General features: G+C 47.7%; 2 protein-coding genes and 1 pseudogene across 14 annotated transcripts in view; 2 read left to right on the top strand and 1 right to left on the bottom strand.

The window, feature by feature from the left end:
* Positions 1 to 965: 965 nt before the first annotated feature.
* On the top strand, positions 966 to 1056 carry LOC112205654 (U7 small nuclear RNA; annotated as a pseudogene).
* An 11656-nt stretch (positions 1057 to 12712) lies between these two features.
* Positions 12713 to 24553, top strand: part of TM6SF1 (transmembrane 6 superfamily member 1) — a 29309-nt gene continuing 17468 nt past the window's right edge. For 3 of the 12 annotated variants that reach the window (XM_063794292.1, XM_016927312.4, XM_024349340.3), the window contains exons 1-3: positions 12713 to 12893; positions 17872 to 17975; positions 20921 to 21018. In XM_063794292.1, the coding sequence (XP_063650362.1) occupies positions 12802 to 12893; positions 17872 to 17975; positions 20921 to 21018 (294 nt within the window). In that variant the 5' untranslated portion in view covers positions 12713 to 12801. Of the gene's footprint in view, positions 12894 to 16158; positions 16240 to 16654; positions 16788 to 17871; positions 17976 to 20920; positions 21019 to 24553 lie in introns of those variants that run through there. The other 9 variants (XM_063794293.1, XM_063794290.1, XM_054667878.2 and 6 more) reach the window with 8 other exon arrangements.
* Positions 18692 to 24553, bottom strand: part of HDGFL3 (HDGF like 3) — a 94078-nt gene continuing 88216 nt past the window's right edge. Inside the window, exons 6-7 of one of the 2 annotated variants that reach the window (XR_008539646.2) lie at positions 19534 to 20817; positions 18692 to 18853 (exon numbers count right to left, since the gene is read on the bottom strand). Coding sequence is in view for 1 of the 2 variants with exons in the window: in XM_009429704.5 (XP_009427979.1) it covers positions 20785 to 20817 (33 nt within the window). In the remaining variant the exon portion in view is untranslated. Of the gene's footprint in view, positions 18854 to 19202; positions 20818 to 24553 lie in introns of those variants that run through there. The other variant, XM_009429704.5, reaches the window with a different exon arrangement.

Raw genomic sequence — 24553 nt, 5'->3', positions numbered from 1 at the left:
CTCAGAGTGTAGGCTACAGACTACTTGTATTGGAATCTCTGGGGAACTTGTTAAAGATTCAGATTCTTAGGCCTTACCCTAGAGCTAACAAATCAGAATATCCGGGAGACTACATTTTTAACAAGTTTCCCAAGCAGTCCTTGGACACACTAAAACTTGAGGCCACTTGATTAAAGCCAAGCTGAGTGACTCTTAAAGGGCCTTTGCTTTCAAAGCTCAGCAGGTCAGTAAAGGAACTGGCTGGAGCTGGTCCTGGACTGATCAAGTACACACTTGATCTCAGCCAAATCACAGAGAAGCGATGGACCGACCAAGTATAAAGAGGCCCCAAATAACGTGCACACACCCAGCACCTGGCCATTTCACTTTTAGGCATTGCTGCCCTGGAGAAACTCCTGAGCATGTGCACAAGGCGAACAGTACAAGGATATTCACTACAACGTGGTTTAGAGTAGTGAAACAACTCAGTGGCCCATTAGTGAGGGGAATGAAAAATTGAGGTATAGTCAATACTCTAACAGTGAAAATGAGTGACCAAATGTATAAAAAGCAGTGGATTTCAAAAACTTAAGTGAAAAAAAATGTAAGGATATTATTTACATAAACTTTAAATTTTTATAAAATAACTATATATTGTTTATAGGTAAAGTATATAAATATGGGTTGATCATGCCCCAGTTTCAGGAGAGTGATTGCTTCTACAGATGGAGAGAGAGGACCAGGACTGCAGAGGGGATTTCAATTTTGTTTTTTTTTAAAAGAAGCATATTTTCTGCTCACCCCCTGCCCTCACCTCAATTTTTGTCAGTTACTGTTCTTACAGGGTAAACGTTTATACAATTTACATTTTATTTTGTAACTCCAAGTAAGTTTTCTATGTTTTGCCTATAATTGTTTCAAAAATTAAAAACTTTTAAATAGCATTTCAGCTTTGTGACTATGTAAATATTATTAACTAAATAACCAATTGTTACAGCTCTTTTAGAATTTGTCTAGCAGGTTTTCTGTTTTTTGTTTGTTTGTTTGTTTGTTGTTTTTTTTTACTGGAAAACCCCCATTAAAAAAAGAACCAATTAATATGACTGGAGCCAGGGAATATTAATAAATGTAAATCCTCATGCCATTTGAAATGTTGGTCCAAGGAAATCCTTTTGGGCATCTGAAAATGATGAATCCTCTTAATCTCTTGCTGGCTTCTTTCACTTCTTTGGGGTTTCAATTTCTTGTATCCCATGTTGTCCTTTTTCTTGGACCCTCCTTTAATTTTTGCTGGAAAATATGTTTGAATAATTTTGTCATCCAAGGAATATGAACAGTAAATGTTCCAAGTTCTTGTATGTCTGAAAATGCCCTACGATTGCCTTTACAAATAACTGGTACTTCGGCAGGGTTTAGATTGTACCAAGCTTTTCTTCCTTGCTAACTATGAAGATGTTATGTTATTCATTGTTGTCCAGGATCCAATGTTGTTCATGTCAGGTGAAAGTTCTGTTTCTTTTTCTTTCTAGGAAATCCCCAAGATTTTAAGATTTCCCATTTATATTTGGAGTTGTGAAATTGTACCAAGATGTGTCTGGATTTTAATTCAATTTGACGTATCTTTACTGATGGCTCCAGGGTGCAAGGCACTGTTCAAGGTGCTGGGCTTCATTAGGGAACAAATCAAAGATTCCTGCCCTCCTGGAACTTACATTCTAGCAGGGGAGACAGGTCATAAATAATATGCATAATGCATAAGACAATTATGTAGTGTGCTAGTATTATATAGTGCTATCAAAAAAAGGAATAAATAGAGTAAGGAGAACTGAGAATGCTAGTGAGGGAGGTTTAATCTTATTTTTTTCTTTTTATTGAGGCAGGGTCTCACTGTGTTGCCCCAGGCTGGAGTGCAGTGGTGCAATCATAGTTCACTGCAGCCTCCACCTCCCAGATTTGAGTGATCCTCCCACCTCAGCCTTCTGAGTAACTGGGACTACAGGTGTGCGACATCACGCCTGGCTAATTTTTAAATTTTTTGTACAGATGGGGTCTCACCATATTGCCCAGGCTAGTCTTGAAATTCTGGGCTCAAGTGATCCTCCTGCCTTAGCCTCCCAAAGTGCTGGGATTATAGGCATGAGCCACCATGCCTAAGAGTTTAACCCTTTTACCTTAATTTTGTTCAGTGAACACTTTCAGTCTTAAAGACTCACATATTTCTTGAGCTTAAGAAAATGTTGTTCTGTGACTTCTTTGGGTATTCTCTCTCTTTCATTTTCTCTGTTCTTTCCTAATCAGACAGATGCTGGATCTCTGTGTCTGTCCTTGGCACTCTCTTATGTTTGCTGTCTCTTTGTTTTTCTTGCTCTACATTCTGAGATTCCTTGATTCCAGATCAACTGCTTGGTCTTTTGCTGCATCCAATTTATTATTTGGTGCACTTATTGAGTGTTCCCTATTGCAATCCCACTTTTAATTCCCAAGAATCTTTTCTTGTTCTTTGCTTGTTCCTTTCCCATAGCCACCTCTTCTCAGTTCTTGAATGCAGCATCTTCTCAAATTATTCTGAAGATAGTGACCACAATTTTTATAAAATCTTTCTTTCCTAAATTATCTCTGTTTCCTCCAAGGTCAATTTTTCTATTGGTCCAACTTGGATCTTCTCTTCCATGCTGTTGGTTTTCCTAATGTATTTGCAATCTTTGGTTTTCTGTTTACATTGATGAATAAAGGACTATGTTCATTAGTATGGTAGTTTCCATGAGTGTCTTTGCAGAGATGTGTAAGTCACTGTTAGGCCCCTTCCTTGGCTGACAGAATCATCTGAGGGTTCTTTGTAAGTAGGTGGGGCCTATCAAAAGATAGAAACCCTTTTAGGTTGTCTGAAGGAGAAGCAAACAGTCAGGTTAGAGACATTCACAGTAGTTCAAGTGGGCTTTACCCTCCACTGAGGGGTAGATCTCTTTAGTATTTCAAACTGGGGTCTGCTTCATTCTCAAGCCCTATACCCCGCTTCAAACACTCCATGAGCCACCCTGGGCAACATAACAAGATCTCGTCTCTACAAAAAATTAGCCAGGTGTGGTGGTGCAAGTCTGTAGTCCAAGACTCTGGAGGCTGAAGTGGGAGGATCACTTCAACTCAGAAATTTGAAGCTGCAGTGAGCTATGACTGCACAACTGTACTCCAGCCTGGGTGACAGAGCAAGACCCTGTCTCTAAAACAACAAAAAACACTCCTTAGGAAGTTTGCCCACTTTCTTTAAAAAGCAGTTTTCCTGATTAATCTTGAGTGTGAAAGCCATTGCTTCTAGTTACTACATGTTCATGCACAGAAGAGGATAAGAGCTGACTATCTGAGCTATTCTCAGTGCTGTTCCTGAATGATCATCCAAAGTCTCTGTCTACTCTTTGCATTTGTTGATTCTGAGCTTGGACCTATGTCCCCTAGGAAGAATTCTGGTGCTTCAGTCTTAATCCTCTATTCTTTCTCCATTGCTGTTTTGTATTTTTCAGTTATCTACTGCTGCATAACCACCCCAAAATTTAGTGGCTTAAAACATTTAAAAAAGTATCATTTCTCATGTGGGTTGATTATGCAGTTGTTTTGCTTTATTTGGTGTTGAAAGGTTCATGACATCCTCCCATGGCTAATTTTTAGTGATACCTACTGGCTGGGATCTCAATTCAGGTTGTCAGCCAGGGACCTTAGTTCTTCTCCATGTTAGCCTTTCTACATGGCTGGTTGAGCTTCCTGACAGCATGGTGGCTTAGGTTCCAAGAAGGTGCATTCTAAGAGGATTAAACCCTAATGTACAAGCAGTTTTATAAGCCTCTGCTTACATTTCCTAATGTCTCACTGGCCAAAACAAACTACATAGCCAAGTTCACAGTCAAGTGGTAGGAGAGATGCTGTTTATTAGGGGCACCCAAAGTAACAGCACAATATTCTATGTATCCTTCACATTTTCTGGTTCACTAGTAGAACCCTTTCCTGTTTTCAAGTACTGTGTTTTTTCTTCTTTAAAAAATAAAACAGAGCTGAGATTGGTGGTGCACACCTGTAGTCCCAGATACTCAGGAGGCCGAGGTAGGAGCATTGCTTGAGCCCAAGAGATCAAGGTCAGCCTGGTAAACATAGCAAGACCCTGTCTCTAAAAGAAAAAAAAATGTGTGTGTGCATGTATGTGTATGTATGAGAGATACATACCCAGGAACAGTCTAGATACTACAACAACACTGGGTTTTGATTTAGTTCTTACTCTAATTCACTTTTTTCATACAGAATGTCAAATTATCCATTTCTTTGCTTATCAAACCATTACATTTTATCCTTACTTATCAATACATAATATTTCTTCTTTCTTGCCAGCCACTGTAACTGCACACTTCCTCTTGCCTCATTTGTATTCAAGCTTTATTATATGAAATAATATTCATAGAGCATTGCTTGAAGGATATTCACCAATTCCCTTTGATCAGAGCTGGCAGATAGATTCAAGTTGGCATGGGAGAAGAACCCTATTAATGAGTACGGTTGGAAAGGATTATGAGGCAACGTCCAGTCTCAACGGGAAAAAGTTCAGTGATCATTTGGTGATGTTTGTCCTGGGCTTGGACTAGAAGTGATGGTGTGGGTGCCAGGAAGGCATTTTCATCCCTTTTCCCAGATATTGTAAAATGTATCACTGAAAACAAGCCAGAACTTCAGAAAGTTGCTTTTCTGTATGTAATTGTTTTGACCACTTGAGTGTCCTGAGTGGCACTTGACAATATGCCAATCACCTGCCTTGAGGATGTTCTGGGAGACAATTGTTCAGAGTTTGATTCTATATTTATTGCAGAAATGTTGCTGAGGATAAACTATATGACATGGTGTTCCCTTTAAGAAGAGCCAGGGAAGAGTTTTTCTGAGCAACAGATCTGTTTTTATCTTATGGACACTGTGAATGTTATAACTGATTATGTTTCCCTCCTTGCTTTGGTTGCTAGGAAACCCAGGACAAAATTGCAGACCTCCTCTGGCAACTGCACAAGACCTTTGAAAAACATTTGACATGCTAACTTTACCTCTCCTGTCATTTTATTTTCATATCACTTTTTCTTTAGAACTCCTTCCTTCCCTCTCGATTTCCTTCCGTCCTTTCCCCCGTTTTCTTTCTTCATCTCTCCTTTCCCCTCCTCAGTTAACATTAATTGTGCATCTGCTGTATGCCTGGCACCATGTTAGGGGTTGGACACACAGCCACCTTTACCCCCACCCCCCTTCAAACCCACGTTAATAATTGCAGCCCTAGTCACAGCACTCGGGGTTGCTGGAAAGACTTAGGGAGATACATGCACCGAGGGATTCTTCCAGAGTTTTTTTTCAGGTGGGCTGGGCCCTCCCTGGTTTCTTCTTCAGAGAGGATTCTAGTGACCTACACACTAAGCACATCATCCTTGCCCTGGTCTCTCTCAGATCATTTGTTCTGTCCCTATACACCCCATAGATCAATCTGTTTAATTGCCTCTTGCACATTCATCTAGAGTGGGTAGCCTTTCATGAGTACACAAATACAACTTTTATCAAAAAGATTTTTTGAAAAAGGAGAATGGAAGCATGTGATGAAGGGAAGAGGATGAATGTTCAGGAGCTGGGGGCTAAAGCATGAAAGCTGACTTCCACTTAACTTTTCCTGAAGATCATTAATCTGCCCAGCCCCACTCTTCCATTGTTCCTGCTTCCAATGTGACCAAGCTCCTCAAAGTTCTGCTTTCACTTCCCCTCTGTGGCAGAAACAGGCATGGTAAGGTGGGGGCTTTGCATTTAATTCCTGATTAGTCAGTTAAGTCAGTGATTTTGAATCTGCATTACAAAACACTGTGTGTTTCTCAGGTAATCGGCATTGTACAGCCTCTATGTTTCTATTTTTGCTTCCAGGAAGCTTGGAGTCAAATTCGATGCTTCGTCACAGCTGCAATATTAGCCTTCATGGCTTGCAAGATTGATGCTCCTTAAAAAGCAGAAAACAAAAATCAAAAAACATCTTTATTGTTTGAATGACTTTTTTTTTTCTTTTGAGATGGAGTCTTTCTTGCTCTGTTGCCCAGTTTGGTGTGCAGTGGGTATGATCTTGGCTCACTGCAACCTCGGCTTCCAGGGTTCAAGCAATTTTCATGCCTCAGATTCCCAAGTAGCTGGGATTACAGGTGTGTGCCACCATGCCCAGCTAATATTTGTATTTTTAGTAGAGATAGGATTTCACCATGTTGGCCAGGCTGGTCTCGAACTCCTGACCTCAACTGATCTGCCCACCTGGGCCTTCCAAAGTGCTGGGGTTACAGGCGTGAGCCACCACACCCAGCCTGAATGCCTTTTTAAAAAGCCATATACAACCCTTTTTCAAACAATGATTTTGAAATTGACCTACACTGAGCAGAACTTCAGACCTTAATCTCCTGGGCAATGAGTCAAATGATCAAATCAAAGCGTGTCCAAACACCATTGTCTAAGGTGCTGGGCATGGAGCTTTGCTGGGGGTCAGCTGTGATATCATGAGTCTAGCTACTTTAAGTCAGAAGATGTGAATTCAAGTTTCCCCTGTGTCTTCTTAGACATTTGAATTTGGCAAGTCATCTGTCTTCTTTCAGCCCCAGTTTCTTCATCCATAAATGGCTCTATGTTCTTCAGACAGCTGTTGTGAGGATTACAGGAGATAGAATTGATGGAATTACTGTTTAATCTACAGAATACTATATTGTCACAAAATCGGATTATATTTGTTGGGTTTATGACTTACCCCAAAACCCAGGGAAGTTTCCTGTAAAAACTGAAAACTTCTTCCCAACTACAAGACCACTCATATTTTCAGCGTTAAGAGAAACTTGTCAACAAAAATCATGTAGTCTCCAATACGCACATCACAATACCTCAAACACTGCCATGTCACTTGGGTCCCTTGTGGGCTCTAAGGGAGCAGCTCTCAGTGTTGGGCTGTTGGATGTTTCTGTTATTGAGTTCAGATGCCCATGGCTGTTCTGCTGGTGGCAAGGCTCACCGACCCCTCTGAAGTGGCTTCTGTTCACCATTCTCTTTGGCTCTCTCCTTTTCCTGGGACATTGATTCATTTCCTTTGTTTTAAGCCCCACCTCTTGCTAATGACCCCCAAACTCTCTGTAGCTTGTGCCTCTCTTGGTGCCACAGATGAGTATCCAAACAGTTGACAGCTCTTCATGGAAGCCCCTGGGTACTGAAAAACCCACATGTCCACAACCAAAATCACCTCTAGTGCCCTCCTCCCAGCCGTCTCCAATTCCTATCTAGATCTTTCACACCTGTGTCCTCCTCTTCTCCTCTTCCCTCTCACTGCCATTGCCTTGGTTCAGGGCCCATCCTCTCTTGCCAGGACAATTGTAGGAGCCTCCTAATTGTTCTTTCTGCCTCCTATCCCCCTTCCTTGTAAACCATGGTCCATGCCAGCTACCAGACAGAGCTTTAAAGATGCTACTCTGATCAAGTCCATCCCTCCTCCCACTTATACGGTTTATTTTTTATTTTTCAGAGATGAGGTCTCATTCTGTTGCCCAAGCTGGAATGCAGTAGCACAATCATGGTTCACTGCAGCCTTGACCTCCTGGGCTCAAGTAATCCTCCCACCTCAGCCTCCAGAGTAGCTGGGACTATAGATGTGTGCCACCACACCTGGCTAATTTTTTGGCGGGGGGGGGGGGTGGGGTAAAGATGGGGTCTCATTATGTTGCCCAGGCTGGTCTCCAACTCCTGGCCTCAAGTGATCCTCCCCCCTCAGCCTCCCAAAGTACTGGCCACCATGCCCAGCCTCATATACAAATAATTTAAGATTTATAATCTTTTCTGAGATTGAGCCCCTGATCCCTCTCCATCTTCACCTCCTGCCAGCCCCACTCACACACGACATCCCAGTATTTCCAACCAGCGCAAATTACTTGCACTTCATAAAGTGGCAAGCTCTCCCACACATTTCTTTCTGCCTTTAACATGTTTTGGCTCTGTTGCCTGGAAAGCCCAACCTCTTCTGTGTCTGTTTGGCCAGCTTCTACTTGTTCTTCAAGGCTAGTCTAAAGCCTCACTTCGTTCTGAGGCTTTTCTTGGATCCTTCAGACCAAATTTGCTGTTTCCTATAGCAATTGGCTTATATATTTTTTATTGCATTATATGGTAATTGTTTACATGTCTTTCTCATACTAGTCTGTGGTCCTCTTGGGCAATTTGTAATTCATCTTTGTATGCTCACTTCTTAGAATAATGACGGAAACACGGCAGACTGTCTGAGGATGTTTGTTGATAAAATGAATTGATTAGTGATGTAATTATCATATCTATTTTTACAATAGTAGAGAGCACAACTGAAGCCAGGTCAGTATGACAGGAGGGGTAAGTCTAGAGCTGCCATGTCCAGTACAGAAGCCACTAGCCACATGTGGCTGTTGGGCACTTGAAATAAGACTAGTCTGAGTTGAGATGTGCTATGTCAAATACACATGGGATTTTGAAGACTCAGAATGAAAAAGATTATAAACTATCTCATTAATATATTTCATGTTGATAACTTGTTGAAATGATAATCTTTTGGATATACTGGGCTAAATAAAATATATTATAAATTAATTTTACTGTTTCTTTAAAACTTTTTGATGTGGCTACAAGAATATTTAAAATTATACATGTGACTGGGCGCGGTGGCTCACGCCTGTAATCCCAGCACTTTGGGAGGCCGAGTTGGGCAGATCACTTGAGGTCAGGAATTCAAGACCAGCCTGGGCAACATAGAGAAACCCCATCTCACTAAAAATACAAAAAATTAGCTGGGTGTGGTGGCGCACACCTGTAATCCCAGTTACTTGGGAGGCTGATGCACGAGAATTGCTTGAACCAGGGAGGCGGAGGCTGCAGTGAGCCGAGATCGCACCACTGCGCTCTAGCCTGGGCAGCAGAGTGAGATTAGGTCTTGAAAAAAAATTAATAAATAAAAATAAAATAATACATGTGGCTCACATTTGGGCTCACAGTATATTTCTGTTGAGCAATAATGATCTAGAGCATTCAATCACTGAACAAATATTTCTTTCTTTTTCTTTTTTTTTTTTTTTGAGACAGAGTCTTGCTCTATCACCCACGCTGGAGTGCAGTGGCATGATCTCTGCTCACTGCAACCTCTGCCTCCTGGGTTCAAGTGATTCTTGTGCCTCAGCCTTCTGAGTAGCTGGGACTACAGGCACACATCACCATGCCCAACTAATTTTTGTATTTTTAGTAGAGATAGGGTTTCACCATGTTGCCTAGGCTGGTCTCAAACTCCTGACCTCAAGTGATCTGTCTGCCTTGGCCTCCCAACGTGCTGAGATTACAGGCTGAAGCACTGCGCCTGGCTTACAAATATTTCTTGAGCACCTCCTATGTACTGGGCATTAATCTAGATGATGGGAATGGAACAATGAACCAGCCAGAGAAGGTTCCCAACCTCGAGGAGCTTCCATTATCATGGAGGAGAGATCCAGACCAGTAAACAAAGGCGTAAGCCAGATAATTTTAGATAGTAAAAGTACTCTGAATCAAATAAAGCAGGGCGCTTGATAGGTGAAAGTTCAGGAGGGTGGTCAGGTAAGGCCTTCTACAGCAGCTGAGTCAACTGAGCTCAGAGGCAGGAATCAGAGGGAGGAGACTAGGACATGTTTAGATGAGAGGCAGTATAGACCAAAACTAAGAGGAGGTGCGGATGGGGAGGAGCAAACAGACTTGAGTGATATTTGGAAAGTCACACTGGGAGAATTGTGTAACAAAAGGAATTCCGGAGAGGTGGGAACTGATGGCTCCCAGGCTTCTGGCTTGGGTGAGTGGGCGAATTGTGGTGCCACCAGATAAAATAAAGCAGGAGTGTGTCTTGAGGAAATGAGGAACTCTGTTTTGACATTGTGAGGTGCCACCGGGATGCCCAGGCAGCCATGCTAAGGGAATAACAGGTCAGGGCTTGTTATTTGGGATCTAGCATCATAGATGTGGCCATTAAAACCAAGTGTGTCTGAGAAAGAAACGAGAGAAGATGGTAGGCAAAAGAGGACACTCAGGGCCAGGTGTGGTGGTTCACACCTGTAATCCCAGCACTTTGGGAGATGGAGACGGGTGGATCACCTGAGTTCAGGAGTTTGAGACCAGCCCGGCCAACATGATGAAACCCCATCTATACTAAAAATACAAAAATTAGCCAGGTATGGTGGCGGGCACCTGTAATCCCAGTTCCTTGGGAGGCTGAGGCAGAATTGCTTGAACCCGGCGGGGGGCAGGGCAGAGGTTGCAGTGAGCTGAGATTGTGCCACTTCACTCCAGCCTGAGTGAAAGAGCGAGACTTTGTCTCAAAAACAAACAGACAAACAAAAAACAAACAAACAAACAAAACCCAGGACACTCAGGTTCAGGGAGCAGATTTCTAAATTGGAAGCTACTTGAGCATGTGTCTAGGTTGAGCGGAAGGATCCAGGGCAGCCAGAGGGGTTCACTTATCCCAAAAGCCAGGGAAGGTTCCTGCGAAAAACTCTTCCCAACTACAAGCATTCTGACCACTCATATTTTCAGCATTAAGAGAGAAACTGTTGTCAACAAAAAAATCATGCAATTCCCAATATGTATATCACAATACCTTGAAACTTTGCCATGTCACTTGGGTCCCTTGTGGGCTCTGAGGGAGCAGCTCTGAGACTGATGCAACAAGGTTGGGTGTTGATGGAAGGGATGGGCTGGCTTGGGAGCCTGGATGGGAGCTCAGAGGTATAGGAGGAGGTGTCTCTTGTCAGGGAGGAAGTAGGAGTTTAAGGAGAGTGGTGAAGGTTAGGGGTGGAAGAGGGTGATGTGCAGGTAACAGGTGAGGACACCTCTTGGAGAAACTTTGGATATGTCACAGTGTGGGCCAAGGCTTAAACGTTATGCACTCAGAGTTGGAGAAGCCTTCAAGAAGAACTAGGATGAAGGATTAGGAGAACTGGCATTTGAAAAGTGGAGTGGCCCTGGAGCAGGCCATAGCCTCCTTGTAGCTCATTTTCCTCATGTCTAAAATGAGCCAAATGGTCTTTTAGAGGCTAGGTGCGGTGGCTCACACCTGTAATCCCAGCACTTTGGGAGGCTGAGGAGGGAGGATCACTTGAGCCCAGGAGTTTGAGACCAGCTTGGGCAACATAGTGAGACTCTGCCTCTACAAAGAAGTGGTGCGAGACTGTAGTCCCAGCAGCTAAGGAGGCTAAGCTGGGAGGATGGCTTGGCGTGGGAAAGTGGGGACTGCAGTGAGCCCTCATCTCTCCACTGCCTCTAGCCTGGTTTGCAGAGTGAGACCCTGTCTTAAAAAAATAAAAATAAAAATAGGCTGGGCGCGGTGGCTCACGCCTGTAATCCCAGCACTTTGGGAGGCCGAGGCGGGCGGATCACGAGGTCAGGAGATCAAGACCACGGTGAAACCCCGTCTCTACTAAAAATACAAAAAATTAGCCCGGCGCGGTGGCGGGCACCTGTAGTCCCAGCTACTCTGGAGGCTGAGGCAGAATGGCGTGAACCCCGGGAGGTGGAGCTTGCAGTGAGCCAAGATTGCGCCACTGCACTCCAGCCTGGGTGACAGAGCGAGACTCTGTCTCAAAAAAAAAAAAAATAAACAAAAATAATAAATAAATAAATAAATAAAATAACCCCCTCAAATGGCAACAGCAAAAACACATAAATGGTCTCTTAAATTCCCTGGAAGTTGTAAAGACAGTAAGTACATGCCGGTACCTCCCTCAGTTGCTTGAGCTGTTTTCCTGGAACTCACTGCCCTTCAGATAGCCACAACACTTGACACACAATATTTTCCATACCCGTAGGCATCTATCATTCAGAGGAAGAGGCTTATCTTCCAGTCTTTGTACCCTGCAGGGCCCAGTGCAGGCTGGCTGGTGGCAACCTGGCCTCCAGGAATGCTTGGAATAGCAATGAATGGCGCTCTAGTCTCTTAAGAGTCTCAGCATTTACGTCCATTTCAATTAAAGAAAAAAAAAAAAAAAAGAATCGCAGGAGGTGGTGTAGTCAGCAGCACAGGATAACGCGCTTCGTAGGTATGAACTCAGTTAACCCCACAGTCACACTATGAAGTGTGTTATCCCCATTTCCCAGATAAGGGAAAAGACAGAGAGGTTAAGTAATTTGACCAAAGTCAACAGCTGGTGAGTGGAGAGCCAGGTTTAAAAACCGGATGCCGGCTCCGTGCAGCAGCCCGCCGATGGCTACTGGAGCGGAGAGGTTCCGAGGTTTCAGGGGCATTTTGTCCTTTCCCACTTCTGGGCCGTGGGCTCCCCCATAGACGATCCCGCGGGCCCTTCCTGCTCTGACACCCTCGGATCTGGTTCCACCTTTCCCAGACCGCAGCTCAGCCCCGCGCCTCTCCAGCTCGTCGATGACCGGTTCCCGGCCGTGCCCCGGGCCCTCCCTCGGAGCGCGCGCCGCCAGGGGCACCTGTCCCCGCGCGGGGGTGTCGCCGCCCCTCGGCGCCGCCGGGCGCTTGCCGCTGAGCAGTGGCGCCCCTGGCAGGAGCACTGCAAGGACGCCTCCCGGGACTGCACCGCGGCCCTGCGCACTTGGGGCGACGGGGCCAGGCGCGGGGGACGGCTGCGGGCTGGGAGGGCGCGCGGAGGAGACACCGCTGAGGGGACGCCGCTGAGGGCGCCACGCGGGGGGCGCGGCTGGGGCGCCTCGAAGGGCAAGCGCCAAGGGGGCGCGGGCGCCGCCGGAAGCTGGGGCGGGGCGCCCAGCGGGATGCGGTGAAGGGCGAGCGGCGCGGCGGCTGCGATGAGTGCCTCTGCGGCCACCGGGGTCTTCGTGCTGTCCCTCTCGGCCATCCCGGTCACCTATGTCTTCAACCACCTGGCGGCCCAGCATGAGTGAGTGAGCCGGCGCGGCGGGGGTCGCGCCGAGGGGCGGCGGGAGTTGGCTCGGCGCGACGGGAGCCTCGCAACTTTTCCGAGGGGGCTGGGACCGTCCGCCGCGGGACAGAGGTTCGTGGCCGCAGGGGCTCCCCGCGCCTGGCCAGACTAGGGGGGCGCCCCAGGGGTCGCACGCGCCGGGTCTTGGAGCCGGGCCCTGAGGTGCCCAGGCTGGCGCATTTCGGGATGTTGGTGCCAGCACCGCGCCAGGTGCCCGGGGTCACAGGCGTCAATACGGCCATGCCCCTGCCCTGGAGGGGCCCAGGGGCCGGTGGGGAGCGGAACAAACACGGACACTACGAACCTGGCCGTGTCAGCTCGTTTGTGCCTTGTTCTTTTTGCATCTCACGGGAACGTTTCCATGTATGGACTTTCGCATACTTATCATTTCTTATTAATTTTAGAAACTGTTGTGAATGACTAGCAGAAATAGCCGAGAACCAACAGGCAGAGACGTGGGTTCTAGGCCTGGCTTTGGCACTGACGGTGTGGTCTGGCCTCGGTTTTCCGGTCAAGTGGACTTTGTGTGCGTCCTATTGTAAGGTTCCACGGAGACCTGTTTGTGAAGGGGCGTTGTGAATGGAGAAGTGCTTCCCAGTGCCTGCGCTGGGGTAGGATGGGGACAGGCAGCAGAGGCAGAACACTTCAATGTGAAGGAAATGGGTGGGGCTGATGGAGGGGGACAGGGCTTGGGTTCGAAGCCCTGCCTCCCACTCCACTGCAGGGATCACAGACTAACCTGCAGCGGGCAGCTGAAGGCCTGAGGGTCGCCGGATGTTGGGACAGGCGCCAGCCTCTGTTCCTGCTGATGTTGGTTGCTGTCTGGAGGGAGGAGGAAGTAACCTGCTATGTCTCTCAGCTGTTGGTGCTAAGGAAATTGCATCAGTCTGTAGGCTGCAAACCCCCTTCAGCTGGTCAGGCCGTGGAGCGTCTGTACATAGGGTGGTAACTTCCTCCTCTCCAGCTGCCTGGCCGCCTGATCCAGGCAGCACCCACACTGAGTGCTCACCAGGCACCAGCAGTGTCTGCCCTTGGTCTGGCCCAGTCTCTGGAGGCATCCCCTGGAGGCAGCTGCTCTGGGCCACCCAATATTACATGCCTGTCAATATAGTGCATGGGGGACCCTGTGCTCCAAAAAATGGCATTACAGGTAGTTCAGTGAAGATATACTGAGTGCCTACTGTGTGTTTGGCACTGTTCCAAGTGTTGGTGACATAGCTATGAACAAGCCAGAAGAGGCTGTGGAGGCAGGTAATGAGATAGACATCAACAAACATTAATACATCGATAGTGACATGCTATGAAGATAATAAAATAGGGTGACTGGGGAGGGGGCTGGTGGCCAGGGAAGGCTTCTAGGAGGAGGTAACACTTGAGCTATGGGAAGATCTGGGAATGGAGCCTGTCGGGCAGGAAAATGGAGCAGTGCAGGGGAAGGAATTGGATGGGCGTAGTAGGTATTTTGGAAGGTGAACAGACGGGGCTTACTGAAGAGGGTTGCATGGCAGCAGAGGATTTGAGGATGAGCCCTAGGTTTTGGCCTCAGCCACTGGGAAGATGGTGATGGCATTTACTGAATACAGACTGAACTATGTATTGCTGTGCATGATGGAGCGCATTGGCAAGCACTACAGCATTTTGAATAATTAGTGTCAGCCATTCTTCCTGTCCTCTTGCAGGTTAAAACCCCCGTGGCCTTTGATTCCTCTCTTCTTTCTCCACTCCCTTCCTCCTACTGTCTGCTTCCCCACAAGTCCTGGGGCTCTAGTGTCTGTTCCCTCCTTTCAGTTCTCCCTGGCACTGGCCCTTTCTGACCTGGACTGTGGCAAAGGCTCCGGTGCAAGTCTCGCCGCCCAGCCCCGCTGCGTGTTTCTCGGCCTCGGCCCCCCAGTCCCAGCCCACGCACTAGTGCTCCTGCCGCACCAGCCTGCCTTTGCTCCTTGACCATTCCTCCTCCTCTCCAGCCTCTAGCCCGGACTCCTGCTGCTCCCTGACAGGGATGCTGCCTTCCTCCTATCGCAGACTGTTGAAGCCGCACCTGGACTTTATGGCCACTTCTACCTTCTGCAGACCCTCCCTCGCTCTCCTTTGAGCTCCCTCAGTCCCTTGTTTGCACCTTTCTCCCGAGAGTTACTTTCCTGTGGTAAGAACTTACCTGCCCCAGCTATAGCTCACCCCTCTGTACTGTCCTGCCCAGGCCAGCGCCATGTGCATCGTAGGCACTCAGGTATGTTTGACTTTGTTGAATCGAGTTTCCTTCCCACCAAACCTTTTATGCAACTCTGAAAACCAGAAAAAGAAAATTAGATTGAGAGGTCAGGAAAGGATTGAGCGTGTTCTGTCTCCCTCTCTCACTGAGAGAGACACACTGCTCACACTCATCCTTGCATGTCCCCTCTCAGTAGGTGTCTGTTCATAGAAGGGCATCAGCAGCCCTTCCCACCCCCCAAGACTAGCAACTTTCTCATCCTGGGGTTAGTCGCAGCCCTTACCTGTCCCTGAGTCCCTGCAGGGCCTGTTTCTTCCTGTGGTGAGCAGGTCCTGCACTTGGCTGTTGTAGGAGGGTCTCTGGGGACAGTGCCAAGAGTCAGAGACAATCTGCTGCCCTAGTTTCTCTTCATTCTTCCCTCCTCTCCTGGAGCTAAGAGCATGAGAGGACGCTGTGAACCAGCTTACACTGCTCTGTCCTGCTCCAGAAGAGCACCAACCACGCGATCCTGCTGGCAGTGAGTGCAGGCCCTTGGTAGGAGTGAAGACTGGAGTTGTCACCTGACCACCACCTGCCTCAGGCTGTTCACCATTAAAATGCCTGTCAGCTGACCCAGCACACCCACCTCTTCCCTCATGGGATTCTTCAGCCCAGCATCATACTCTTGACCCACATTGGCTTCCTCCTTCTTCAGCTCATCCCCACAGGAGGAGCCTGGAGCAACCACTGAAGTGCAATCACCAGAAACCTCCTATTTTTCAGTTTCTCACCTGGACATTGAAACAGCCACCCTCATTCTTTTTTTAAAAATTTAATTAATTGTTATTATTTTTTGAGACGGACTCTTGCTCTGTCATCCAAGCGGGACTGCAGTGGCGCAATCTTGGCTCACTGCAGCCTCCAACCCCCAGGTTCAAGCAATTCTACTGCCTCAGCCTCCCAAGTAGCAGGGATTACAGGCATCCGCCACCTCGCCTGGCTAATTTTTTGTATTTTTAGTAGAGACAGGGTTTCACCATGTTGGCCAGGCTGGTCTCCAACTCCTGACCTCGGGTGATCCACCCGCCTCGACCTCCCAAAGTGCTTGGATTACAGGTGTGAGCCACTGCGCCCGGCCTCATTCTTATCATAGAATTGATCCATCTATCATTTATCCATCCATCCTCCATACATTCATCCATAATCCATCCACTCATCATCTATCCATCCATTTATCCATCATCCTCCATCATCCATCAATTCATCCATCGTCCATCCATCCATTTATCCATCATCCTCCATCATCCATCAATTCATCCATCATCCATCCATCTATTCACCCATCATCCACCCATTCACCCATCATCCATCCATCCATTCATCCATCATCTATCCATTCATCCATCATCTATCCATCCTTTCATCCATCATCCATCCATTCACCCATCATCCATCCATCTATCCATCCATTCATCATCTATTTGTTCCCCCCTTCCCTCCCTCCTTCTATTCTTATCTTTCTCTCTCCTAGGGGATGGTGATAGTTATCCAAAGGTCCCGATGTTGGGCTGTGATGGTGTGGAGGGGTCTCAGTTGAGGAGTGGTGCTTGTAGCTGCTCCAAGCTGAAGAGGTCCTGGTGTAGCAGGCCACTGGAGTGGGCCAGGTAGTATTTTGTCTAGAATTGGAAGCCCTGTCAGTGCTGGAGGTGTGAGAGGGAGAGTATTGCTGTTGGACTGCAAGAGAACTCCTAGTGGGTAGAGCTCAGAGTCCATTGAGATAGGTTCCTCCATGTAGGCAGGGACTTCTCTTATTTATCCAGTCTCCTAGGGCCTGCAACAATGGCTACCACATAGGGGTGCGGAATACATTTTTTTGCTTGCTATGTTTTTGAATTAATAAACAGATAGATGCAATGGTGTGACTTTCCTAGGGTGACACAGTTAGCAACAGAATGGGTACCAGGATCCCAGTTTCCTGACTGATAACTCTACCAAGCCTCGTGCCCTATCGCTGCCCCACTGAGTAGCGGCTTTGGTCCCTGCTGTCCTTGGTGCCACTCCCTTTCCTGTAGAACATCCAGGGGATGTACTCAACTAAGCTTCACCTTGGTTTCTGTGGTTTGGGGTTGGATGCTGGTCTGTTGGCCCTGGTTCTGGGGTGTTGGGCTATCTTCATTCTGGCCTCAGGTCTAGTCCAGACTCCTTCTCTATGGATTTCCTGGCCTCATTCTCTGGCCCATTTGACTATACACATAACATAAGGTCTTTCTTGTCCCCTGGAAGGCATGTTTAGTTGTAATGCCTATATATTCCTTGGAGCTCAGTCTGAGGGTTTCTGACTGGCCCTGAGGGAGGTGGCAGAGTCAGTGGTGAGGCCTGTCAGCTGCTAGGGAGCAGGGGTTAGAGGAACGTGTAAGTGGAGGCAGTGGGGCAGTGGCCATACGTGCAGCAGGGTGGGGTGAGGCAGAGGGAGCTCCAGACGTGTCATCTGTGCACATGAGACAGGATAAGAGGAGAATGAGGAGGACCTGATGGCTTCGGTCCCTGAAAGTCATGGGCTGCAGCCCAGATGGGCCAAAGAGCTGCAGATAAACTTCACTAACTCTACAGTGCTGGGAGCTGCAGGCAGAGGCAGAATTATGGATGAATTATGCAGCACTAGGAGCGAATACATTCAATAGTCAGGAAATTCCAGGCACCAATGTGTTTATTTTGATAGTGACCACCTCCCTGTTCTGGTCGTTGCAGTTCCTGGACTATTGTAGGGGTTGCTGCCCTCATCCTGTTCCTGGTAGCACTGCTGGCTCGTGTCCTCGTCAAAAGAAAACCACCCCGGGACCCACTGTTCTATGGTACGTCTCCACAAAGGGAAATCTTTTGTATCTGATTAATAACACAATACTTTCGGCCTCAGTCACATATTCCTCCTTGGTTGTGAATACTCTGAGCCCTTTGGTAACAGTGGCTGCAAGTGTAGGGGTGTTTCAGGACAATCTGGCCCTCGCCTCTGGCTATTGCCTCTCAGGCTGTGGACTCCACCCTCTCCCAGGTGGCATCCCGGTGGAGAGTTACTGCCAGGCCAGGCAGGGCACCCTGCCAACCCCAGCATGCTTTGACCTCTGACCTCTGACCTCGACTCTCATGCTAGCTCCTTCCTGGGCTTCCTGTCTTCAGCCTGCTACTAGCAGTCCCCCCCACTTAGTGCAGAACTTAACTGTGTGGTGTCTGGGTCTGCACATATGCATGAAGAGGAAAATAATGGAACCTGCCATAGAGACAAGCACCTATAGTGCACCTTGTATGACCCTGAGCACTTTAGCAGCAGGCTTTCACCTAATCCTCACCATCCCTCCACTTGAAAGTGAAGCAGCTGGCTTGGAGATGCTAAGAAATGTGGCAAAGGTCATGTGGCTGTTGACCCCTAAAGCCCATGCCCTTCCATCATGCGTGCTGCCCCAGCCAAGCTGCTACCAGCCTTTGAGCACTTCCTGTGCCAGGTACCTTGCTGGGCATTTTGTTCTGTAGTTTCTGCTTCAGTAATGCTGCATATCAAATGCACCCCAAGTCCTACAGCAATAAACATTTATTTTTCTTGCTCACAGGTCTGTGGGTTGGGGCCACTCTGCATCAGGCTGTGGGTTGATTTCAGGGCTGTTCTCTGACTCCTTGTTCTTGGACCAGCAGCTCCCAGGCATGCCCTTCTCATGGCAGATACAGAGGCACAGTGGGGCTAGAAGGAAGAAAGTGGTGGCTCTTAAGGCCTTGGCTTGGAGCTGCCCCATCTTACTCCCACCCATGTTCCAATGGCTGAGATGAGGCATAGGGCCAAGCCCATCAGCAACAGCATAGGGAGCATTCTCTGCCTACAGTGGGCCTTGGGAAAGGTGGGGTGGGAAAGAAGAATTGTGAGTAACTAGTTTCTCCCAATCCACATATAAGAAGCTCTGAAGCTTCAGAAATGATGTAATTTGCCTAAGGTTTTACAGCCAGTCATTAGATGAGCTGGGTCCGTCTGCTTTCAAGGCCCACATCCCTTTTCCTGGCTCTCTCCACTGGCCTGTGCTCTGACCCTTGCACACCTTTCCAGATGAGTTTCCTGCTGCTGTCTGTCCCTCCTGTTCCTCCCCACTCCATGGAGCCTGTATTAACTGTACTGATGTCTCTCCTGACTCTTCAAGGCTGGGCACCCTTTCTCCTGTACCCTCAGCCCTCTGTCCTGGTCTGTTACAACTTTGAGCACACTGCAGCCTCAGGGTGAGGCTCAAGGCCAGACTCCTCATGTACTAGAAGGCAGAGACGATGTCCTTGTCATTGCTAACACAGTGTCTGACACTTGTGTTGGCATCAGCAATCATTGGCAGATTATGTGCCGAACACTTCCTTTCTTGGAGACATATGATGGCTAATCACCTGGGAGGCTTCTGGAAAATGAGTATCAGGAAGTGACACTGCCAATGAGAACTGGGCCAAAGGCCCCCATGGAGGCGTGGGGAAGGCACATCTGCAAAACAGGGCACATGTGGCCTTTTGTTCCTTCTGGGGAGAATGTGAATGCTGGACTCCTGGCTGCTGACTCCAGGCAAGGCCAGCTTCCCTTCTCTGTGAATTAACCATCCCCACACTCCTCTCCATTTCTTTTTTCACAGCTTTTCTTATATTCACCATCAGATTTTTCTACTGTCCATGTCCATCCCATAGTCTGAGGCACCAATCTGTTACAAATTGAAAATGCAGCTTTGACAAACTAACATGCACTAAATTTGATCACCTGCTGTTTAAAAAGTATTATTTCTTAGTTATTTGTGCTAGTAGTTTTAAGCCCATTTAGGAGATGCTCACAACTCTGGTAAGATTCTCTGACAGGTATAGCTTTCCTTCTGTCATATTCAATTATACCCTCTTGTATTCATTTTTAACATCACTAGTCTTTTTTCTGAAAGCCATTGTCACTTGCACATCAGCCACCTGTCTGTCTCTAGGATACGCCATGTGGAATAGGGTAACCACACTGGACACGCTGTGAGGTGGCCTGCTTGGGAATCATTGAGATGAATCACTTTGTCAAGTCATTGTCTTTTTTTTTTTTTTTTGAGACAGTCTTGTTCTGTCGCCCAGGCTGGAGTGCAGTGGCGTGATCTCGGCTCACTGCAACCTCCGCCTCCTGGGTTCAAGCAATTCACTTGTCTCAGCCTCTGGAGTAGCTGGGATTACAGGCGTGCACCACCACACCCAGAAAATTTTTGTATTTTTAGTAGAGACGGGGTTTCAATATGTTGGCCAGGCTGGTCTTGAACTCCTGACCTCAGGTGATCTGCCTGCTTCAGCCTCCCAAAGTGCTGGGATTACAGACTTGAGCCACCATGCCCAGCCTGAATCATTGTCTTAAACTTAGTGGTCACTTCTATGCTTCCTTGGCCACTCAGTTACTGGCTTTGCTCCCACTGCCCATGTGGGATGTGGGTTTGATTCTGGGCAGCCACTTGTAGGGGAGTGGAGGATGGGTGGAATTGGCCTGCTAGAATCTTCTGTGACTGAGCCGGCAGTGACCATCATTCTCCACTCCTGTGATGAGTGTTCCCTTGATGAGAGTACTTAGGCAGGGATGGGGAGAGCTGCGAACACAGGTGGAGGTCCAGCTGGGTGTGTAGAAGGGGTATTCTGTTAGTCTATCTCGATAATTGTCCACAGCATCTTCTGGAAAACATGAAAAACATTCCATTATTATTAGCTGATGCCAAGCTTGTAGTAATTGTCTCCTGAGCTATTGCTTTTTAAACTGCTGCTTTCTTTGCTCTAGTGTATGCAGTTTTTGGATTTACCAGCGTGGTGAACCTCATCATAGGACTGGAGCAAGATGGAATCATTGACGGGTTCATGACACACTACTTGAGAGAGGTATGGGATCACTTAGTGATTATGAGGTTTCAACCAAAAGGCCACAACCCAGATCACATTACTCAGAGACAGAAGTCCTCTCATTTAGTGTGAACAGGTACGATACGCAGGCTTTCATTTCCTATAATAGCCTTAGGTCGCTTAGTCACATGGAAAGTGGAGTAGAAAGGACGGTTAGATCACAGGAGGCAATTCTCTGCAACATTCAGCTCTCACGGCTTCTCTCACTCATGACCGCACACATGACCTGCTTTTCCCCTTTATTTGTATTTAATATAAATAAGGTACCTTAAATGGATTTAGTATTTATGTGTCTGTTAATACATGACTATCTCAGAAACCCCAAGTCAGTCTTAAATTTGTAAAGTACCCAACACAGAGGCACTTGATGAAGTCATTTGATTGTGATGGCTTGCACTCTCCACCACGCTGCCCAAATCATAGCTTTGATACTACCTGGTACTCGAGAGAGCTAGTCCTATTTTCTTATTTTATGGTGGGCTGAACCCAGCCCCAGAGAGGTTAAGTGACTTATTCAAGGTGACACAGGAAATGAGGAAAAGGGCTCAAAGCAGATTCTTCATCCATGTTCAGATAATGGGGAGCTTTGTATGTACGCTGTGGGAGTTTGGGTTTTATCCTGTCTGTGAGGGAAGATTTTAAGTCAGTGAAGAATACAGGCAGCTCTGGGAAGGATGGGCTTGCAGGGAAGGGTCCGTGCCATAAGCTGGGGCACCAGTCAGGAGGCTTCCTCGGGACCAGCAGGGGCATAAACGTGGCTGGATGGAGGCAGCGCATGGGAAGTAGAGAGAGGGATGAACTTTAGAGAATCGGAGTGGCTGGAATGAATAAGACTTGGTGACAAATTGGGAATGATGGGAAGGATGAGGCCTAAGACAATGTCCTGATTCCTGCTTTGGAATTTGGAAGAATGCTGCTGTTTTTACACCAGAGAGGGATGACAGGAGGAATTTATTTCTGCAGACATTTGTTGAAGGGGACTCTGTGGTCAGAAGACCTGCTCCCTGCCCCCTGGGAGCTCCCTGCCTGAAAGGGTGGGGAGATGGAATTGTCCCGGGCACAGTGAGAGACTCACTCCAGGCACAGAAGTACTCAGAGGAGGAATTAAGTCTGGGTGCAGTCGGGGAAGGCTTATTGAGTTGGTGACACTGCTGTAGCATTTTAAAAATGGTCATGGCAGTGGAAGATGGACATTTCCAGATGGACCAGGGAGGTAGGGGGAATTCCGGAGAGAAGGGACAGCTTGGGCAAAGGCTTGGAGAGGAGAAGGAGCATGTGCCTCTCCCTGGGGCACCAATCTGCAAGGATGAGGCTGAGTTTCTATGGGGAGGTGGAGTTTCAGATGCTGGCAGGGCTTTGCAGGTCTTGAGCTCTGAGGAGCAGTCCTGGAAGAGAGAGTCACGGGCCATCTCAGTGCAGTTGGTACCTGAAGGTCTGAGAGGAGAGGGGCTTGCCTATGAGAAGGTAGAGAGAGAAAAGGGCTGAGCTTGGGACTTTAGAGACCATGGCCAGAAGAAGAGAAGCCCCTGAAGTGGACCATGGGGGGCAGGCCAAGAGGCAGAAGGAAAACCTGGAAAGTGGGGGCCATGGAGCCCAGAGGAGGGAGGTTTTAGGAAGGAGGCAGCTGACGAGAGGGCTGGAGGCTGAGTTGGCAAGGGTGGTAAGCATTGGGGCAGACAGGGTATCAGAAGGGGGACTAGGGTGTAACTGTGGTGGCAAGGTCTGCAGGGCCAGGCTCTGGGGACCCAGCTGTGATAGAGAGGAGATGGGGCTTGGTCCAGCAGGCTGTGACAAGTTTTGGGGAGTTTTAGAGTAGAGGAGCAACATGCCAAGAGCCAGGCCTTGAGAATCTTTATCTGGCAGGAGGAGTGTCATGGGTTGGAAGGAGGGGACAGAGGTAGGGAGACCATTTGGGAACATAGCTGTGGTCCAGTGAGGGACACTGAGGGCTAGACCTAATGCTGTGAAGAAGAGGGAGAATTGCCGGGGTGACATCATAGCAATAAAGTTGATAGATTTGCTGAAAGACTGCATAGGAGAATGAGGAATGAAAAAATGACCATGTGGTTTTGACCTTGGTAAGCCGAATGGTTTCACCATTAATATAGAGAGGCCATGGCTGGCCTGGTGGCTCATGCCTGTAATCTCAGTGCTTTGGGAGACAAAGGCGGGAGGATCGCTTGACGCCAGGAGTTGAGACTGCAGTAAGCAATGATCACCACTGCACTCTAGACCAGGTGACAGAGTGAGACCCTGTCTCTATACACACACACACACACACACACACACACACACACACACACACACACACACACATACATACAGAGAGAGCAAGAGAGAGAGAGGCAAGATGGAAGGCTGGTTGAGGGGAGAAGCTGATGAATTAAGAGTTCAGGCGAGTTGAAGGGACCTGTGGCCTGTGCACCATGCAGTTAAAGATGCTCATCAAGCTACCAGGAGAGGCCAGCACTGGCTCAGAGAGCCAGGTGTGTTAGCAATGGAAGTCTGAAACCATAAATCGGATGTATTCTTCAGTCAGAGCAAGTCCAAGAGAAGGGACGTGGGCCTGGCATGGGTGTAGAAGCAGAACCTTGATTCTGTTTCCTGCTTCTCTGATTTTAATTTGATTTGATCTGTGGGAGAGATGACAGAGCAGTCCTTGCCCCAGGGGAGCATGAAGCTTAAGAGAAAGCCCTGCTTGCTTGGCTGATTGATGGGCTGGTTGATCTGCACTCTTCCTTGTTGTAGAAAGGACTTAAGGCATCTTACAGCGTGAAACAAGCCAGGACAGCATGAACGTGGGAGAAAGAGGAAAGGAAAACAAGGTGGGGCCAAAACAACAGTAAAAATGCACAGAAAATTGATGACAGTGACTTTCTAGAAGCCACCTGGAAATGTAACCACCTAGAAAAGGGAAATGTAGTTCGTCATATAATCTTGTGTTCATAACATTAACATTTGCCCAGGAGAAGTATGGCTCTTCTTGGTCTCTGCTAGGTATACTAGCTACGTGACCTTAGGAAAGTCTTGTAATCTCTCAGAGCATCTGTTTCCTCATCTGTAAAATGGACTCAATCCTGTCCATCCCACTGGGTTGTTGGGAAGGTAGAAGGAGGGGTTGGGTGTGAAGCTCCGAGTTCGGTGCCTGCCTGCCTATGTGTCAGTATGTGGGGAATGAGTGCTGTGCCATGCCCAGCCCAGCAAGCCACGGGATCAGCATGAATTATTAAGGCTAGCCACTGGTTCTGGAAAGCAGGGTCATCCCTGGCCACCTCTCTGGTCACTGCCAAGCACCTTGTGTCAAAGATTTGGCTTGGTCTCCATGAGTTTGCCATACAGCCAGGATTGCCTATCATGCCATCTGCCTTCGCATCACAGTACAAACCTATGTTGATGCATCATGGGCCAATTGGCCAGGCATTCTCTAATTCCATCCTCTGTGGCCAGACCCTGGTTTTGGCAGCTCCAGCGTAAAGTTGTATTTTCATGTTCCTACCAATTTTGAAGAAATAGT

The sequence above is a fragment of the Pan troglodytes genome, chromosome 16 (assembly GCF_028858775.2).
Source record: "Pan troglodytes isolate AG18354 chromosome 16, NHGRI_mPanTro3-v2.0_pri, whole genome shotgun sequence".
In the NCBI taxonomy this organism is placed as follows: domain Eukaryota; kingdom Metazoa; phylum Chordata; class Mammalia; order Primates; family Hominidae; genus Pan; species Pan troglodytes.
This window is presented reverse-complemented; position numbering and strand designations above follow the sequence as displayed.